The 17,670-nt window shown below is 31.4% G+C and overlaps 2 protein-coding genes across 2 annotated transcripts; both read left to right on the top strand.

The window, feature by feature from the left end:
• The first annotated feature begins 68 nt into the window (after window positions 1-68).
• On the top strand, window positions 69-15,399 carry LOC148621616 (pre-mRNA-splicing factor SLU7-like). Its single transcript, XM_088576171.1, has 15 exons — window positions 69-190; window positions 3,283-3,461; window positions 4,127-4,277; window positions 5,135-5,215; window positions 6,916-7,083; window positions 8,205-8,276; window positions 8,686-8,808; window positions 9,579-9,670; window positions 10,295-10,362; window positions 11,073-11,269; window positions 11,973-12,077; window positions 12,749-12,856; window positions 13,276-13,350; window positions 13,893-14,048; window positions 14,817-15,399. The coding sequence occupies exons 2-15, from the start codon at window positions 3,298-3,300 to the stop codon at window positions 14,991-14,993; spliced, it is 1,737 nt and encodes a 578-aa protein (XP_088432297.1). The 5' UTR covers window positions 69-190; window positions 3,283-3,297; the 3' UTR covers window positions 14,994-15,399.
• Window positions 15,400-16,398: 999 nt separating this feature from the next.
• LOC148621617 (serine-enriched protein-like) lies at window positions 16,399-17,254 on the top strand. The gene has a single exon (XM_088576186.1). It carries the CDS (start codon window positions 16,534-16,536, stop codon window positions 17,224-17,226), a length of 693 nt encoding a protein of 230 aa, XP_088432312.1. The 5' UTR covers window positions 16,399-16,533; the 3' UTR covers window positions 17,227-17,254.
• The last annotated feature ends 416 nt before the right edge of the window (window positions 17,255-17,670 follow it).

Genomic DNA, 17,670 nt, shown 5'->3' on the forward strand with positions numbered 1-17,670 from the left:
AAAATACAATTTTTACTGATGGTAGATAGTACTTTTTTACCTATCACCGTATTTTTTTAAGACGTAAGCGGTAATGTTGTTGGTTATTCTCATGTGCGCTAGCGACTAAATACGTTTGTTCTACTCTGCTTGAAAAAAGAAACATGTAGAAAAAGAAAAATATATCATAATTCATATGATTAGTTGAAAGGTTGGTAGATTATAATTCTTCCCCAATGAAGTTTGGTGCTCGTTTCATTTCTCATTTTCAGAATGAATCGTTTTAGGGTTATTCCTAGAGTTACAAATACAAAATACAAATATTTTTATTTGCTTAATCAGCGCCTTTCTGGGCAATGTAATGCACAAATTCGAAAAAAGAGATGAAAATACAATTTACAGAGCCTATGAATCACAAACAAGCATATACCAAACATAGTTGACAAATAACGACATACAAAACCATTCATTAGGGGTTTCAGGTGAAATTTTGACAGGGAAATGTAGTGTTTTTATGTTGTTATATGAAAATACTATTTAATAGAAACAACACACAATTTACCTGATCAAAAAATTCCTACAAATACCCGAGTTATTACAGTTTTTTTGTAATCAATTTGCTACATATGTCTTATATAGCACAAAGGTACCAGATATGGCCAAATAAGCACCTTTTTCAACATTAATTTTATTATAACTTTTTAAAATTGATTATTAACTCAATAAAACTATATATTTTGTGAAAGGTTTATGAGTCCTGCGCAAAATCAAATGAACATAAAATTAAATTTTCAAGATGGCCGCCAACAAAATGGCCACCAATTATAGGCTGTATAATATAGCCTCTGCGACTTGATGAAATGAGGAAATGGTTAAACACCATGGTTTGGCTGAAATAAATTCATTATATCTCATTCTAAAATGTATTCATTTTTATGTTCTAACCTTGAATTATCATACATCATTGGAATCTGTAGGATGTAAGCTGTCCGATGGTTGGTCAATATTTTTAGTTCCTTCCTTTATTTAGCATGGAACAGCCAATAAAAACATAGATGGCGCCAAAATTTACCTAAATATAGATGCCACGTTTTCAAATTGTGTTCATGTTGACGAATACGGTAACCCCAGTCTTCCGTCCATAACTTCGTTATTTCGATGTCGATTCACATAATTTTTGTAAGCAGAATGGTTATATTTATTTATATTATGTTTATTCATAATTATCATAGATGTGATACTAAACTACTCATAGCGTGATTTAAAGTCGTTCAATTTTTCTGTGAAAAACATCATCGGATAAAAGTCACGTGACCTGAACCCCCTACATTCATGCCTGATTTGCATTAGTTTTGACACATACAATGTAGATGGTCCTGTCACCAATTTTTGCTAGTCCCCTATTTTCATAAACTGATTTTTAATTGCTTATAACTGTCACTTCTGATCAGATATCTTGCAATGTATGTCTTCTTAAATATGCTGTCTGCTAAGCAAATATGTAGGGCGACTGGTGGTGATTTGCTGAAAAGTAGTAAGTTAATTCTTAATAAATATATTATCCTCCATTTTTAGTTGCTTTCACTAATGCCCATTTGTTTTCAAATTTAACTCTCAAGATAATTTGGCCATGTTACTTAGATGAACCTTTTTTGCAGTAGTGACCTTCCATGGAAATCTTTTTAATGAATTCATGGTACTGTCATGTGATCATTGTTCATATTAAGAAAATTATGACGAACTTAAACGACATCAGTCCTTATTTATTTCTCAAGAAATTCACTCTGTTGATATAAATAAATTTCCCAAAAATTGATTTAGTACAAAAAATTTCTAAGAATATATATTTTTTCTTGGCATGCTTTTTTTTCCACAAGGAGGCAGGGTTAGACTTTTAATGATTTAAGGGTTTGTAATTTCTACAAGAGTTCATGGATTTTTGGAGGTAAGATTTTCATCGAAGGACAATTTTTTTTAATCCTTTCTTGTGTTATTTGTATCAATTCCAGATTAAATATGACAGTTGTCAGTTCTAGAAAATACTATTTACACAGTTAACATAATTTTGACCTTGCCCTAGTGCCAGTAGTTCCATCTAGATTTATCAATGAAAACTCATGGAAATTTCTTTAAATTTGCAATTTTTATTCTTTAATGGACTATTTACTTATTTCTAAAATCATGGTTCCAAGCATTTATGAAATTTAAAGCAAAATATCCAGAAATGAACTTACATTCACAAAAAATGGTGACTCAAGTTTGATTAAGGGGAAAATATCACAGACAGATATGCTGAATAGACTGACTATAATTTTTTACATGAGAATGTGTTGATGAATAAAAATTCTTGCTATTTGTGTATCAGAAGAGCATGATCATTCATGTCTGTAACACCAAGGATTGACATGCACAATATCAACCTAAAAGTTATGAAATGCATTAGAAGAGGGGTACTCCACAGTACCACTAAATCACTCTTTTTGTAAAGCACACCAACCCAATATATCAATATTCAATTAAAAAAGTAGACTATCATATAAATGATTTCATACCAATTTTGAATTAAAATGAAACCATTTTCAGTATAAGGCTACATGTAGCTAGACTTCTATGCAATTAGAATAGCTCTCTGGGTAGAAATCTGTCTTACCAATGCATCCAACTGAAAATTCATTGAGCATCTGCATGCAGTCTGTAATAATCAAAATGACTTGTATGGTTTTAACCTTTAACTTTTGCTACCCATTGTTTTAGGTAGCTTTTGCTTTAGTGGTCAAAAATAGTTTGTTTCTGACTGGTCAGCAACTTATTGAATTTATTGAATAAAAATTCTCTTCAGCAACAAAATGAGATTTCACTTGTTACCATAATGCTAAGTTTTCTATTTCTGTTCTATAAATTTGGATTTTTAAATCTTGAATCTGAAACACAGCAAATAGTATCACAGGTAATTTTCTGCTCCAGCATTGGGAGTATTAAATTTTCATGGTCTGTATTTTCAGTGACTTTAGATTTAATGGAATGAAATTTACAATGTATAACATACCATAATGACATAAAATGAATGTGAACTGTAGGAACCTTTTCAATATAAAACTACATGAATTTTTTTTTAGATAAATCAGTGGTCTTATTACAATATGTGTCAATAAAGTCATATATCTTAATTTGTCAGTAATAAAGTTAGAACTTGATATTGATACTCTTGAACAACTCGTATGTAGAAAGAGGATATTTGACTTTAAGTGCCAGGGATTCTCTTTACTGATGTCATATTAAATGTTGACCACAATTTTTTTGTAGGAATTATTTACAGCCATGTCATTTCAAATGAACTTGCCACCCTCCCAGGTGGCCAAAGAGGCTAAAAATGAGGAGGAAATGCCAAAGAAAGTATCAAGAGAAGAATGGAGGAAGCAAAAGGAACTTGAAGAGGCCAGGAAGGCAGGAACAGCCCCTGCTATGGTGGATGAGCATGGAAAGTAAGGCGATATATATGGTATTATCATATATGAATGAGAAGAAAAACTGTGTAAAAAAATGTTTTGAAACATTGTCAAGTTTTAATAAAAGTAGAGAAAATGATTGGAATCAGGAAAGGTGTCAAAAAGACAACAATCCTACTAAACATTGGAAAAAAATTAGCTAAAAACAGTTCATGGGTCTTTAATGAATGTCTTTTACCCTCAACTAGAGGCTGTCTTTGACTGCCACTGAAACAAGAAATATATCAATTCAGCAAACTAGGCATCATGAAAAGTTTTTTTTTTTAGAAACATATAAATCATGAGATAATTTTACACAATGAATATTGGAATATTCCATCATAACTTACAAAAAATGTAATTGAAAAGATATTATAATCTACCTGGTAGAAAGAAAATACAAAAAAAATTAATTGTCTACAAACCTCAAAATAAACCGTACTCTTCCACCTTCTAATGACTATCTTGAGAAAAATGTACATTGCAATGTTCTTTCATTGAATTTTGAATAGCAAAATTATTTTCACAAAACATATTATATAATTCTTGTACAGCATTCTGACCTAGTATAATTCCTGATAGATCAGTACCTTCTGTAAAGAACTCCACATCATATTAGATTTAAGAATTTGATAAAAAGTTACATGTTCATTGTCTTTCAGGGAAATTAACCCTCACATTCCTCAGTATATTATGCAAGCACCATGGTACTATGGAGCTACAGCTGCTACACTCAGACATCAGAGGGTTCAACCAGATCAAATCAAACAATTTACTGGAATGGGAGAATGGTTTAAAAAAGGAGTCAAAGAGGTATACATCTAAAAAGGTGTCACATGAATATAGTTTTAATGAAGAACTACAATGTATTTTCTATTTTCAGTTACTTGTATGAAGAAATTCAAATTTTGGATTTTACCCCATATTGTAGCATCCAAGTTAATTCAAAATAGCATGGTGTCAATGACATAGTACATGTATATTCTTTTTCAGTCAAGAGAAGTAATAGAATAATATAACCAAATTATTATACCGATCAGATTTGTAAACAGCAGTATACATTGTACTATGAAAGTACTTAATTTGTGGATACCAAATTTTGTGGATTAATGAAGAAACACAATTTTATAGATTCTTTTGTGGTTTTCGAGGTTTTCAGTATGCACATCAATGGAAATCTCCTTTTTGTTGTTGACCAAATTTCTTGGTTTGGCCAACCCACAAAAAACACAAAAATTGGTACCCCACAAACAGTTGTATATTAACTGTATTTTGAAATTCATCACTGCTCAATACAGTAATTTGTTTTAAGCACTTGAGAATTGAGTTTGTTGCCTAATCATCAATACTGATCACAAAAAACATTCAAGCATGGGCATGCACAAATGGAAGGAAACTTGTACCGGTATACAAATTTAAATTTCTGGACTGTTTCTCTTCCAAAAAAGATCTTGTAGTACTGGGTAGATGCTCAACTAACACTGTTCCTATCATAAAGATACTATGAAATTTTCAGGATTTTAATCTTAGCATTATCTAAAGTTTATCTTACAATTATTTCGAATTTGTTGATAGCTTGACTTCTTGAAAAACTGCATCTTATCTTACATGTATTGCATTTTCAATTAGATATTTTAAAATGTGTTAAATTTGTTTTTTCTTCATTATAGGGCCCTGTTGCCACAAAATTTAGGAAAGGAGCATGTCAGAATTGTGGATCTATGACACACAAGAAGAAAGATTGTTTTGAAGTGAGTGTACAAAAAGTAGTTTAGGAATACTTTTCCTATGAGTTGACCTCACTGTTACTTTTTGTCTCACTTAATCTAGACTGATCACAAAAAAAAAAAAAAAAAAAAAAAAACATTCAATCATGGGCATGCAGACTGGTATGCAAATTTAAATTTCTGGACTATCACTCTTCTAAAAAAAATCTGGTAGTACATTTCTGCTATTTAAGATTTTATAATTGGACATAAATTATTGCTGAACTGACAATCCAAAGAGATAAAATGCTTAAATATGATTATTATATAGATAGCAGTGATTTATCAGATGTTCCCTGTTCCCTGTAAATAAATTTTCGATTATTATTAGTGAAATAAATTAAATTATTTCACTTTCATACACTCTCCTGCCTAAACATCACAGTACAAATATCAATCTGCTGATCATAAAATGTAAAATTTATGTTGAAAATCGCAACAAATTGAGGAGTAAATACATGTAATAATAATAATGATAACCAATTGGATATAGTGAATATCTAAAATATAATTACTTGTGCTAAGAATGCTAGGAGATTTAACTTACCCATTAAATCTACATATAGGCATTCTTTTGCACTCATAATTATATTTTGGTTAGTTATTCTTTTCAATTAATTATCTCATTAATTATGTCATATGTTAATTCACTGTATGAAAAAAGGATTTCACGATTGATGGTGAAAAAATCAGTTGCATATTTTAGAATTACCAACCACTAATAAACAATGTTTTCTCTACCTTAGTACTGAAGATACAAAAATGCATTATTACTGTATTTTATGGCAATAATTCTTCAACATAATGTTGTAAATATTCAAAGAAGGCTTTATAGTATAACATTGTCTAATAAAATGAAGAAAGTAGGATTATGTATCAAACTTACTGTTATCTATGAGTCATTCAATGGTAAGTTATTATATCAATGGTATGTAGGTTTTACCCTGTCTATCTGCATGTCTGTCTGTCCAAAATATTTTCTTAGCAGCTTGCAGCATTGTTATGAAACTTTATGGGATGTAATTAAGCCACATGGAGATGTGCTTACTGTCAGGAATTTTTGTTTGAGCAAAAACAAGAGAAATGACGGCTGTTGGACTTAGATGTTTATCAAGCGAAACCTGGTCTCATGCATTGTTGGCAAACTCCTACTCAACAACTTGCACAATTGTTACGAAAGTTGATGGAGTGTAAAATAGCAGTGTACCGATCATCGAGAACATCCAGTTATCGGTCATTTGGGGAGCTTTGCTTCCATGATATTGTCAAGCATTTATGTGTTGGCAAAAATTGTAGAAATATTCTGTTGGACTTACCATTTTTCAGCTAATCTTGGTCTGAAGTGTTGTCCACAACTCTTTTTCAATGACTTGCAGGATTGTAATGAAACTCAATGGAGTGTTAGATTTATAACATATGGAGGTGTGCATATTGTCAGGAATTTATGTTTAAAGTAAATTCTGTTATTGTGTTGTAACAAAAACAAATAATACTGATTTTAGTTTGGAATTGGGTGTTTTAGAAATGTCAGCAATATTGTGTGTCAAAAGTGCTTAGTCTATCCCCCATAAAAATTGTGTCCCCATTGGTCCCCAGATGTACAGGGTTCAATAGGCTGCACAGTGTATTAGTCATGTTAGAGGCAACATCTAGTTTATTTTTTACTTGTTTTATTATTTCTTCAGAGACCAAGAAAGGTTGGTGCCAAATTTACTGGAGATGATATTGCCCCAGATGAATACTTACAGCCTAAGTTAGACTTTGATTATGAAGGTAAACGTGATAGATGGAATGGTATTGATACAGAGGAACATCAGATGAAACTAAGAGAAGATTTTAATCGTATTGAAGAGGTATGGACATTTATTCTCCCTTAAGTTTCTGATATCATCTTACCAATACTCAGTGATCTTCCCTTAAATTTAAAATAGGAATTGCATTACAAAGCTTATTTTGTTTCTCCCAGAATTTTGAACGTCCTTGTTTAAGTGCATTCTAACCAAAAGTAATTTCAGTAACAACAGTGCTGAAAATTACTGTCCTGATTACTGCAGTGCTCTATAGGCCATTGATATCGTAGAAGTTTAAGTAGCACTCCAACTAAGAATCATGCAAAATGTGATTCATGGGTAAAAACCCTACATATTTTTATTTTTGATGATGGGTTTGAATTGCAATAGTAAACAGAAACTAACATTCAGTTTTTTATATACCCCTGTTCTTAGGAGATGAAAATTATATAGAATGCACTGTAGGTTTCAAAATTAAGGGAGAAAACGCTGTAAATGACTCTCAAATACAATAGAATCTATTGGATTTTCAATGTTGATTATCTCCTAAGAGCAGGCAGATTTGAATGAATAATTATACATTTCATATTACAGACCCATAAAACAACTTAATTACAAAAATAAAAATATGTAGCCTTTTTTGGGGTGTATCACATTTTTCAGATTTTGCATGATTCTTACAAAGGCACCTACTTAATTACCCAGTAGATTTGATGTCTGACAAGCAAAAGCATACTTTCTCTTATATTTTCAGAGAAACCTTTCATTTTATTACAATATTTTCACATGATGTTCAGGGGATAGGGTTGGGGTGTTTTACATCATATGGTTTGTTCCACTTGAATCACATTTTGGTTTGTGCCCAGTGGTTCGTCTCAGATGATGGAAAGTTGGTTCATACTGGTTAAAGGAAAACAGGCTTGATCTTCCCTCCATCAAATGACAATCAACTATTGAAATGTCTTAAATAGTTTACTTGACAATTGAAAACATCCTTGGTATTTAAATCTGTGTCCATTAGAAAGCTATATCTTCTGAATATCTTCATTGTATGGGGTATAAGGAAAATAACTATATAATAAATAAATCAGTCTCAGTAAGTGGATTAACTATTCCTTAACCATTACAAAACTAATCTTGACTAATCTAAGAAAGTACTTGAAGTATTTTGTTTTTGTTTTTAGGCTAAAAGAACTTTGAAGGAGGAGAGATTAGACCAGTCATTGATGCAGGAAGATCCAGATAAACAAGAAAAGGTTTGTCAATACATGTTACATTTCAAAAGGAAGCATATACTGACTGCATTATTTCTCTCTTAGTATGTCAAAAGATTGCTACAGAAATTTTAACATGAGGTACTTTTGTAATATCTTCACTTGTAAATTGTTTTCCATCAAACAAAATAAGAAATTTTGAATATGTTTTTTAATTTCTTAGTTTGATGCCTCAAATCTTCATTATCAAATTCTATTTTTTTTTCTTTCTGAGACTGTAAAAGTAATTTGAAAGAAAAAAATGTCAAGTATAAAAGCTTAAATATTTAAAGTTGTGTATCCGTCTCCTGATGGTTTCCAAGTGATAACTTGACAATAGATCAATGAATTTTTTTGTCATTACCTGACAGAGTGTTATGATCCTTCAGTGCCCTATTTTTTCCCTTTTCAGAAAGGAGACAGTGATGATGAAGACATGAAGTATACAGATAACATTGACATGCCTGGACAAAAGTTTGAGACAAAACAGAGAATTACTGTCAGAAATTTACGTATCAGAGAAGACACAGCCAAAGTGAGTTTGAGCTATCATAAAAAGACAACATGATGATACTGGCTGTTTTTCCAACAATATGTAGCTATGATTTGATGATGAAATCATTTTTCTGTAATTTCATATGAACAAAATGTAAACTGTATACAAAGTTGATCAAGTTTGTATTATTTGTAAATTGAAAAAAAAACTCAACTCTGAATTGAAATGGAATTTATAACTTAATGTATAACTAATGTTGTGGAATCAGATTAACATTATTCTATTTTTACTTGAAAAGATGTAATGGTTAACAGTTTGGTGTAACTTTAATATCATTTCAAAGAGGAGGTACATATTTCATTTAACTTGTTTTAAAAGTGTTGAAGTCTATAAGAATCAGCCAAAACTGAAAAATAATGAATCATGCTTAAAAAACCTTATGAATTTGACAACATGGGCACAAATTTTGTAATCCATTGATATATTTATCTTAGAAGTGTCAGAAGATGCAGAAAAGCAAGTTCAAAATTACAATATTATGATGGGGAAAGTGAGTTATCTCCCTTTGATGATGAAATTGCCATTCATGATTTCATATAATTTTTACCTCGAATTACTGACACTTCAAAATGAAATGAATGCCATATCTGCATTTCAGATAACATTTTGAATAAGATTTCATAGAAAGACTTGTGTGTTTTTCCCACCATGATTTGCCTACATCCTAATTCTTACAGAGAGTAATATTTTGATAAGTTGTTGTATGTGTTATTACATAACTGTAACCATTTTTTAATGTATATTTATAGTATTTACACAATTTGGATGTGAATTCAGCATTTTATGACCCAAAAACAAGAGCTATGAGAGAAAATCCATTCAAAGGCAAAGATCCTTCAGAGTAAGTATTTTGTGGGTTTAATCTTTTATCATGTAGTCTTGATAGTCCCACAATGTTGAGAGAAAAAAACACATGAACATCTTGGTAAACATGAAAAGCTACAACTATGCTATGTATTATTATACCCCATGCAACATTTTGTGAGGATAAAATGTTTTTGATCCATCTCTATGTGCATCAAAACATGTTGTCGCTTGGTAGCTACTCAATTTCTTGACCAATTTCCAACAATTCTGGTAAATGGTTAGTAGCAGTAAAAGCTTGGATGGGATTGGTTTTAAGAGATTTTGTTCTAAGGAAAAACTTTCTTTGGAGGGGGACTTAGTAAAAAAGTCATGATTAGGTTTGTCACTTGCATAATGTTCCATTTTTGTACAGATCTCCTTCAAACTTAAGTGAATAGTTAGTAACAATAAAAACTTGCAAGGATTGCATTTTACAAAAATCATTCAAAAGGGACCACATTTTTTGGTATTGACTGGACTTTACTTAAGACTGCAAATGTGTCTGTGTGGGATATGTTAGAATGCTCACTAAGGTTCTTTTTGTAAACTTGAATATGTAATACAAAGATTATGTTTAAATCTAAAAGCTGAATTTTTTACTTTTATTGCTTATTTACAGAGTGAAGTACCAAGGAGATAATTTTGTCAGATTCTCTGGTGATGCTTCTGAATTTGCCAAGAAACAAGGTATGTCATGTTTATACAGAGTTGATTTTTAAGGACAATTGATGTCAAAGATGTCAAACCACTCGCACCTGATACTGCCAAAAACTTCCTGCCGGTAACATGACCTAATGTACAATTGTAAATCTGGCGAATAATCAATCTTGGCACAATACAAAGAAATCCATTATTTCCACTTTCAACAAATAAACCTTCTGCTGATGTTTAAAGTTGTACCTTTCTTGTATTATGATGAAGTTTACTGTAAAGTTATTAATTTTTGTGGTTGCTAAATTTCACAGATTCTGTCAATTTAACTTATTTGTGAGAATCATTTTTCGTGGTTTAAAAAATGATAAGCATTACATAGTGTTACTAATTTTCTTGCTATTTAGTCCACTGTGAAAAGTGATAGGTTGAGTTCTGAAAGTCTTGTTGCGGTTCAGCCTAACATTTTTTTTTAATTTTGGGCAGTAAAAATAGTAAAGGTTCTTTCTGTTACATTTGAATTAGAAATTATTATGTTCATTTATTGTATAGTTATATGTATTTTTGGTAATTTAAAAGGTTCAAAGCCTTTTTATGCAATGCATGTATTGACAAGTCTCCATGTATGTTTGATTCTATTCTTAAATTTGGTAAGAAAAATTTATTACATGAAGGTACTTCTTTAATACATCAAATATATTCTTTTTTTCACTGAATAATATTTTCTACTGCTTGTACATTGATAGTGTTTGCCTGGCAGGCCTATGAAGCTGGTACAGATGTACATCTCCAAGCTGACCCAACCAGATTGGATATGTTAAATAAAGAAGTGGAGAAAAGAAAGGATGATTTTAAAACCAGTCTTAAGGAAGGAGTGCTGGAGAAATATGGTGGTGAAGAACATTTAAATGCTCCACCTAAGCAACTTCTTATGGCACAAACTGTATGTATTGGTAACACTGGTGTACACAGATTAGAAACTTAGGCCACAGTTTTTCAATTTGTTGGATTAAGGATCCACAAAATAGTAAAAGTGGATTTCAGTTTTCCTGTATGTATTTCTGTTTTGCATTTTATATTTTTTGACCGACTGGCCAATTTCTTTAGGTCAAAAATCGGTAAACCAACAAATTAAAAAAGTGTGGCCTTATTGAAAGATGATGCTTTCTGAAAGTTTAAAATAAAATATAAGTTTCAAAAACTATTGTGTTAAATTTTACTGAAAATTATACCACTACCCTTGTTCACGATGGACTGTTATGAACTACTAAACTAAACATTTGAATGAAAGTGTCGGTTATGTATTGCAGGGTCTACTCTATGGATTTCCATGAAATACTTAACTAAACATTTGAATGAAAGAGTCATGTATTGCAGGTCTACTCAAATGATTTCCATGAACTTCTTAACTAAAAATTTAGGTGAAAGTGTCAGTCAAATGAATTGGAAGGTTTACTCTATTGATTATCCGTCAGTTTTTCTTGTAACTAAAAAGCCAGAAGTATTGGCAAAGGAATGCTAAACTGCAGTTCTTGTCACCAAACAGCCAGAAATATCAGCATAAAATGACCTCAAACCTGCTGTAAATGAATCAGTGAATCAAATAGTCAATATTGATCAACCATTATTCATTAATTTTATTTCAGGAAGACTATGTAGAGTACTCCAGACATGGTACAATAATAAAAGGGAATGAGAAACCAGTAATCAGATCTAAGTATGAAGAAGATGTTTGTATAAACAATCACACAGTAAGTATCATCAGTAAGATTTGTTGATTGTCAATCTAAAAAGCAGTGTTCAAAAGTATACTATAGTTTTCTTGTCAACAGATAATTAATTCTGCAATCCTGGTAAATAAGGTAGAGACATCAACAATTTTGTTTGTCTATGTGGTAGGCCAACTGAATGTTACTTAAATAGAACTAAGATTTTTTTATGTAATTGAATTTTTCACCTCCACTCTTGTAAAGTTAAAACAATGAAATGACTACCCAGTATTACATGTACATTTGTGTTATACATTAGATAATTAAGTTATCTTATTCTAGACAGTCAATTACACACCAACACCACACCACAAAGAGTACTGTGAAAGTACTATTGTTTGTGGGATTCCAATTTTTGTGGTTTTCTTGGGTAGGCCAAACCACAAGATTTGGTTCCCAACGATAAGGAGATTTCCATTGATATGCATAGTGAAAACCTCAAAACCACAGATTAAAGAATCCACAAACTTGTGTTTCTTCCCTTATCCACAAATTGAAGTACTTTCACAGTAATGCTTATCATAAATTTTTGATACATAGAAAGGACTCCAGAGTAGTGCATGTATTTAGAATTTAAACAGATAGTGCAAATCAACACAAATTACACATTATCATTAAACTAAAATGTAAAGATAGGTACTTTTCTTTTATAGAGTGTATGGGGATCCTATTGGAATGCAGGGAGATGGGGATACAAGTGCTGTCACTCAACCATAAAGGAATCTTACTGTACAGGAGAAGCAGGGAAAGAAGCGTCAATGGTAAGCTCTTCTTCTGATAGTGTGTAATTTGGTTTAGATGGTAGGATCAAACATAAAGTAAAAAGTCAGAATTAACAATTATTGCATTATAATACAGGAGTTCATACTTGTCATTTTGCTCCCATTGACCCCAAATTTGTCTCCCAATAATTTTTCAATGTCAGAGAAACATGTAATTTTACTTCATGATGTCAGTAATCTTTCAGTTGGAGGAGAGTTCAGTATCAGTACAATGGGAAATATGTCAATTTCGTCTATGGTGTCCTGAAGTATGAATATGTCTAAATGAATCTGTAAACTTTCTGAGATTTTGTTTTCCCTTGTAATCCTATGTATTAGGTACCTGAATTTCATTTAAACTCTTTTAAAGTTTGATGTATGTACTTAATTTATTATATCATTCCTTATTTTACCCCTAGAATGAGATATTGGCCATAGAGGATCGAAATGGAGAGGTTCTGGAGGAAGAGGAACCACCTAAATCATTATTACAGGTAGGTAATAACAAACTCTGTACATTATATAATACAAAACAGCAAACAGTCGTGACCTGGTAGTTAGGAATGGAAATCAAGAAAAATATTATCTGATTGATATTTAGAATTTGATTGTTGTAGAAAAATGGTGTTATTAAAACACATTAAACAAACATTCATAAAACTTAAATTAATTTAGAATTGTGAACAACCATGAGAACTGATATGACGATACTGTCGAGAGAAGTACAATTTATGATAAATTTCCTTAAAATTGACATGGGAGATGATTCATGATTTATCTTACCATAAATTTGCGTGCGACTTTTGACCTTATGGAACTGTAATATCCATGATATTTTCCTATTTTGCTGAGGGAATTCCTCTATTGAATTTGTAACACTAGATCTTCAATGAAATTGTCAACGTTATATATTCAATAAATAATTCACTCAGCAAGAGCTAGTCAACTTAAATAACGTCTGAAGATTTTTATGATCTTCCAGTGTAAAGTTATTTGTTATTTATCTTTGTGAGACAATTACTCTCTTATTAATTAGGAACATCAAGAGAAATTGAATGAAAAGAAGAGAAAAAAGAAAAAGAAGACGCATAAACACAAACACAAGAAGCACAAGAAGAAGAGTTCTTCTGAGAGCAGTAGTTCTGAGGAGTCTGAGGATGAAGAAGTTGTAAAAGCTAAGAAATTAAAAAAGGTACGTTTATTTTATTGTACCCACCACATTCAAAGTTAATTGGGGAATACAAGAGTCACTGTATCTTTGTAAGCTCAACTGTCCCTAAAAAGCTTTAGGGATTTTGATCAGATTTAATAGGAAGGTTGGGGATCATATGCAGATGTGCATGATGAGATATTATTGTTGGAGGACTTCAAATGGGGATAATTCATCTTAAGGAAGGTTTTCACAAAAAAATAGTGTAAGACAAAACTCCTTGGAAACTTCAAAGGATTTTGATGAAATTTTATATGAGACAAACCAAGGTTTTTACATGTTAAAAAACCTTTTAAATGCAACTCCTATTAAGCGTCTTTCAAGGGAATTTTTTAAATGATCAGACATCATATATAAATGTGCATGAAAGAATATAATTTTAATTATTATGACTTATCCAAGGGTTTCCTAGATTTCCCAATTTTGCATAAGAAAACTTTGTGTTATATTTTTTTCTCACTTTTTGAATATTTTTATCACTCATGTAGAATGGAAGAGAAAGTATCGTCAACAGATCGGCGAAAATGATTGTCCTGTTCTACAATGCAATAACAAGACTTGTGATTGTTTGTAAGAATATGCCAAAATCTTGAGAATTATAATGTGTGTCCTTGATCACATCTGCTTGCCATTTACAAAATTGTAAGTTAGTATCAGTATAGAAAAAATGATTATGTGTGCTTGACACACAGATTGGAGACATTGGGCTAGCTATAGCTATATTGTTCATTCTTTTTACTACTTTGATAGGCACTAGAAAAAGAAGAAGAACACAGAAAGAAAGCAGAAGAATTATTAAAAATGGATGAGAGACAAAGACCTTATAACAGCATGTATGAAAGTGTGATGCCAACAGAAGAGGAAATGGAAGCTTGGAGACTTATTTACAAACATAGTGATGATCCAATGGCACACTTTAAATCATGAAATTAAAGCCTTGTAATGGTACAAACTTTATTTGTTGAAGATCTATAAAAAATTAAAAGAAACGGCAACCACTATTTTGCTAATTGTTTAAAACATAGGAATCTTACTTTAAGATTTGAAAAAAAATAATGATCTGCTAACTGTTATATTTATTCTTTCAGTAATCACCTCATCTTGTGTTTTGGGCAAATTTACTGCAGTTTAAAGTTTGCACGTAACGATACTTAACATTTAGACAAGGAAACTTCTGCGATAGCAAAATCAACTGACATTCTGTACTATTTCTTCATAAATTCATTTGTAATGATACCTGGAACTTAACATGGAAACTGAAAAATAGATGCATTGTTGAAAACTGTGTTTAATGCAATTTAATTGTACATTTTATAATAAATAATGAAAAGTTTTTGTTTACAATCTTTCCTTCTTCACTTTGTAAGTGGAGACATATGCATTTGAAAAGTAACTCATGTAGAAAAATGGAATGTCTGAAAGGATATGTTAAAATCAGAGCAGGCATTGATAATGGGAATTTTCATTTTAGCTTCAAGCTTTCCTGTGGTATCCTGAAGTTTATAGAAAATATAAAAAAAAATGTAATGTAAAGGAATGTTAACATTGATACCCCACTTTCCATTAAGACTTACTTGATTTAGTCCTAATCATTCCCTGTAGAGCATGGGCCATCATCGGTTAAGATCTGTCCTTTTTACTCTGTTTAAGGTTCAAGTTCTTTTCAGATACTATGCACGAATTAAAAATGCAACTGGGTGAAACCTTTTTATTAATCAAGGGCTTTTATATGTATGTATAATAAAATAAGTGAACAATAGCCACATTTAAAAGGTAAAATGGACCGAAATACAAATAAAACATAATAAACCATACAAGTTCTCTTTTTTTATAACATTTTATTTGTATTGACTTCCTTTTTTTTTTTTTAAACGTGGCTATTGTTCACTTATTCATGATTCATATTTACCCTTAAATGAGCCACTACACAACTTATATTAATCTTTGTTTTTTTTTATACAGATGGCTGGCAAAATTATTGGAATTTGATATTATTTGTTTTAGCTCTAAAACACAGGTGTATTTTCTTGTCTTGCAAAATTAAATACTAGATAGATTTTTTTCTCTTCAGTTTCATTCTTTATATTGTATATAGTAAATATTTGATACAATTGTCCACACAAATAAAAAATAAGTTACTATTAATATTGATTATTAGAGTGATTGACTAATTATATAGTCTAATTAATCAGGATCTGAAGAACAATTAAGACAAACAATAATCAAATCAAGGCCTGGATGGAACATGCAGATTATCACTGATTATACCAAAGCACTACCAAGTTAATTGCTCATTTCACTTTCTTCCTGTCACTATCATCTCTGTGTCTGTCACATTTCACACTCTTTGTCAACATGGAGCAACTCATTTCACAAGATTCAATAATATATTACCTAGAACCGTCTAACCAACATCAATCACAACTCCAAATATCTTACAAGAGAAATATAATTGAACAGACTGAACATGGAAAGATATGAATCAACTCTGGCTTTAGTGGACTTTGAACAAGACTTTGATGGCTACTCTTCTGGGTATGAGTCCACACCCTCAGACTCAGAATCTTCTAATAAGAGTAAAGAGTTACCTGTAGGAGAGAACAAGGAACCTGTCAAGATCAAAGAAAAGATGACCTATAGAAATACACTTACTCTGGCTGAACATCTGAAGACCATGTCATCTCTTCCTGAACTCTGTGATGTTACATTTGAAGTTGGTGCAGACAAGATCGAAGTTCATGGTGTCAAGGCCATCCTAGGGTCCAGAAGCAGAGTACTTTATAATCTCATCCTTAAGAAAGAGAAAGAAGCAGAGTTTGAGAAAAAGTCTGGAAAGAACAAGAAGAAGAGAACAATTTCTGACAAGACCACTATTGTTGTTAAGAAATACGAACCAGAGGACTTCAGAAAGATAATACAGTTTATACACAGTGGCTCAGTAGATATCAACAGCTCATGTGTAACTGGACTTCTATGTGGCGCTTCACAGTTTGGACTTGATGATCTTGAAACAGCATGCTGGGACTTTGTCAACCATTCAATCAAGTCAGGGACCATCTCAAAAGTTATCCAATCAGCAAAGAGATACAGTAACCACAAGACTGGAGCAAGACTGCTGAAGAGGATATTTAGCCTAACACCACAGATGGTTGAATTGTAAGAAATTCATTGTGCTTATCATTCAACAACTCTATTAGTGCTGTACTTGTGCTTATCTGTTTTGTTTTATATAAACTGTAATAAATCAGGGTTTCAATTGAAATATTTTTCTTTTATATGGACTAATCTGGAATGCACTTATTCAACAGTTTTATGATCGAATGGGAAGCACAATCATGAAGACAATACCAATCACCCACAATTTCAGTTTTTATAATCCACTACAAAAATGATGTTGCAAGTTGTGGTGCTAGATATACCCTACACAAAATTGATATTAAAAGTAAAACCCTACAACACATGCTTCACCTATCAACCAAATTTGAAATCAATTTATCCATTGAGAGTTGAAACATCCACAACAAATTTCAGACAGACAAGGTGATTCTAATAAACCATCCACTTATTAAGTGGGGGTATAATACATTTCATTCCTGGCTATCAA

This window comes from Perna viridis, chromosome 3 (assembly GCF_037379345.1).
Source record: "Perna viridis isolate PV_CMFRI_1.1 ecotype Kerala chromosome 3, ASM3737934v1, whole genome shotgun sequence".
Lineage (NCBI taxonomy): Eukaryota > Metazoa > Mollusca > Bivalvia > Mytilida > Mytilidae > Perna > Perna viridis.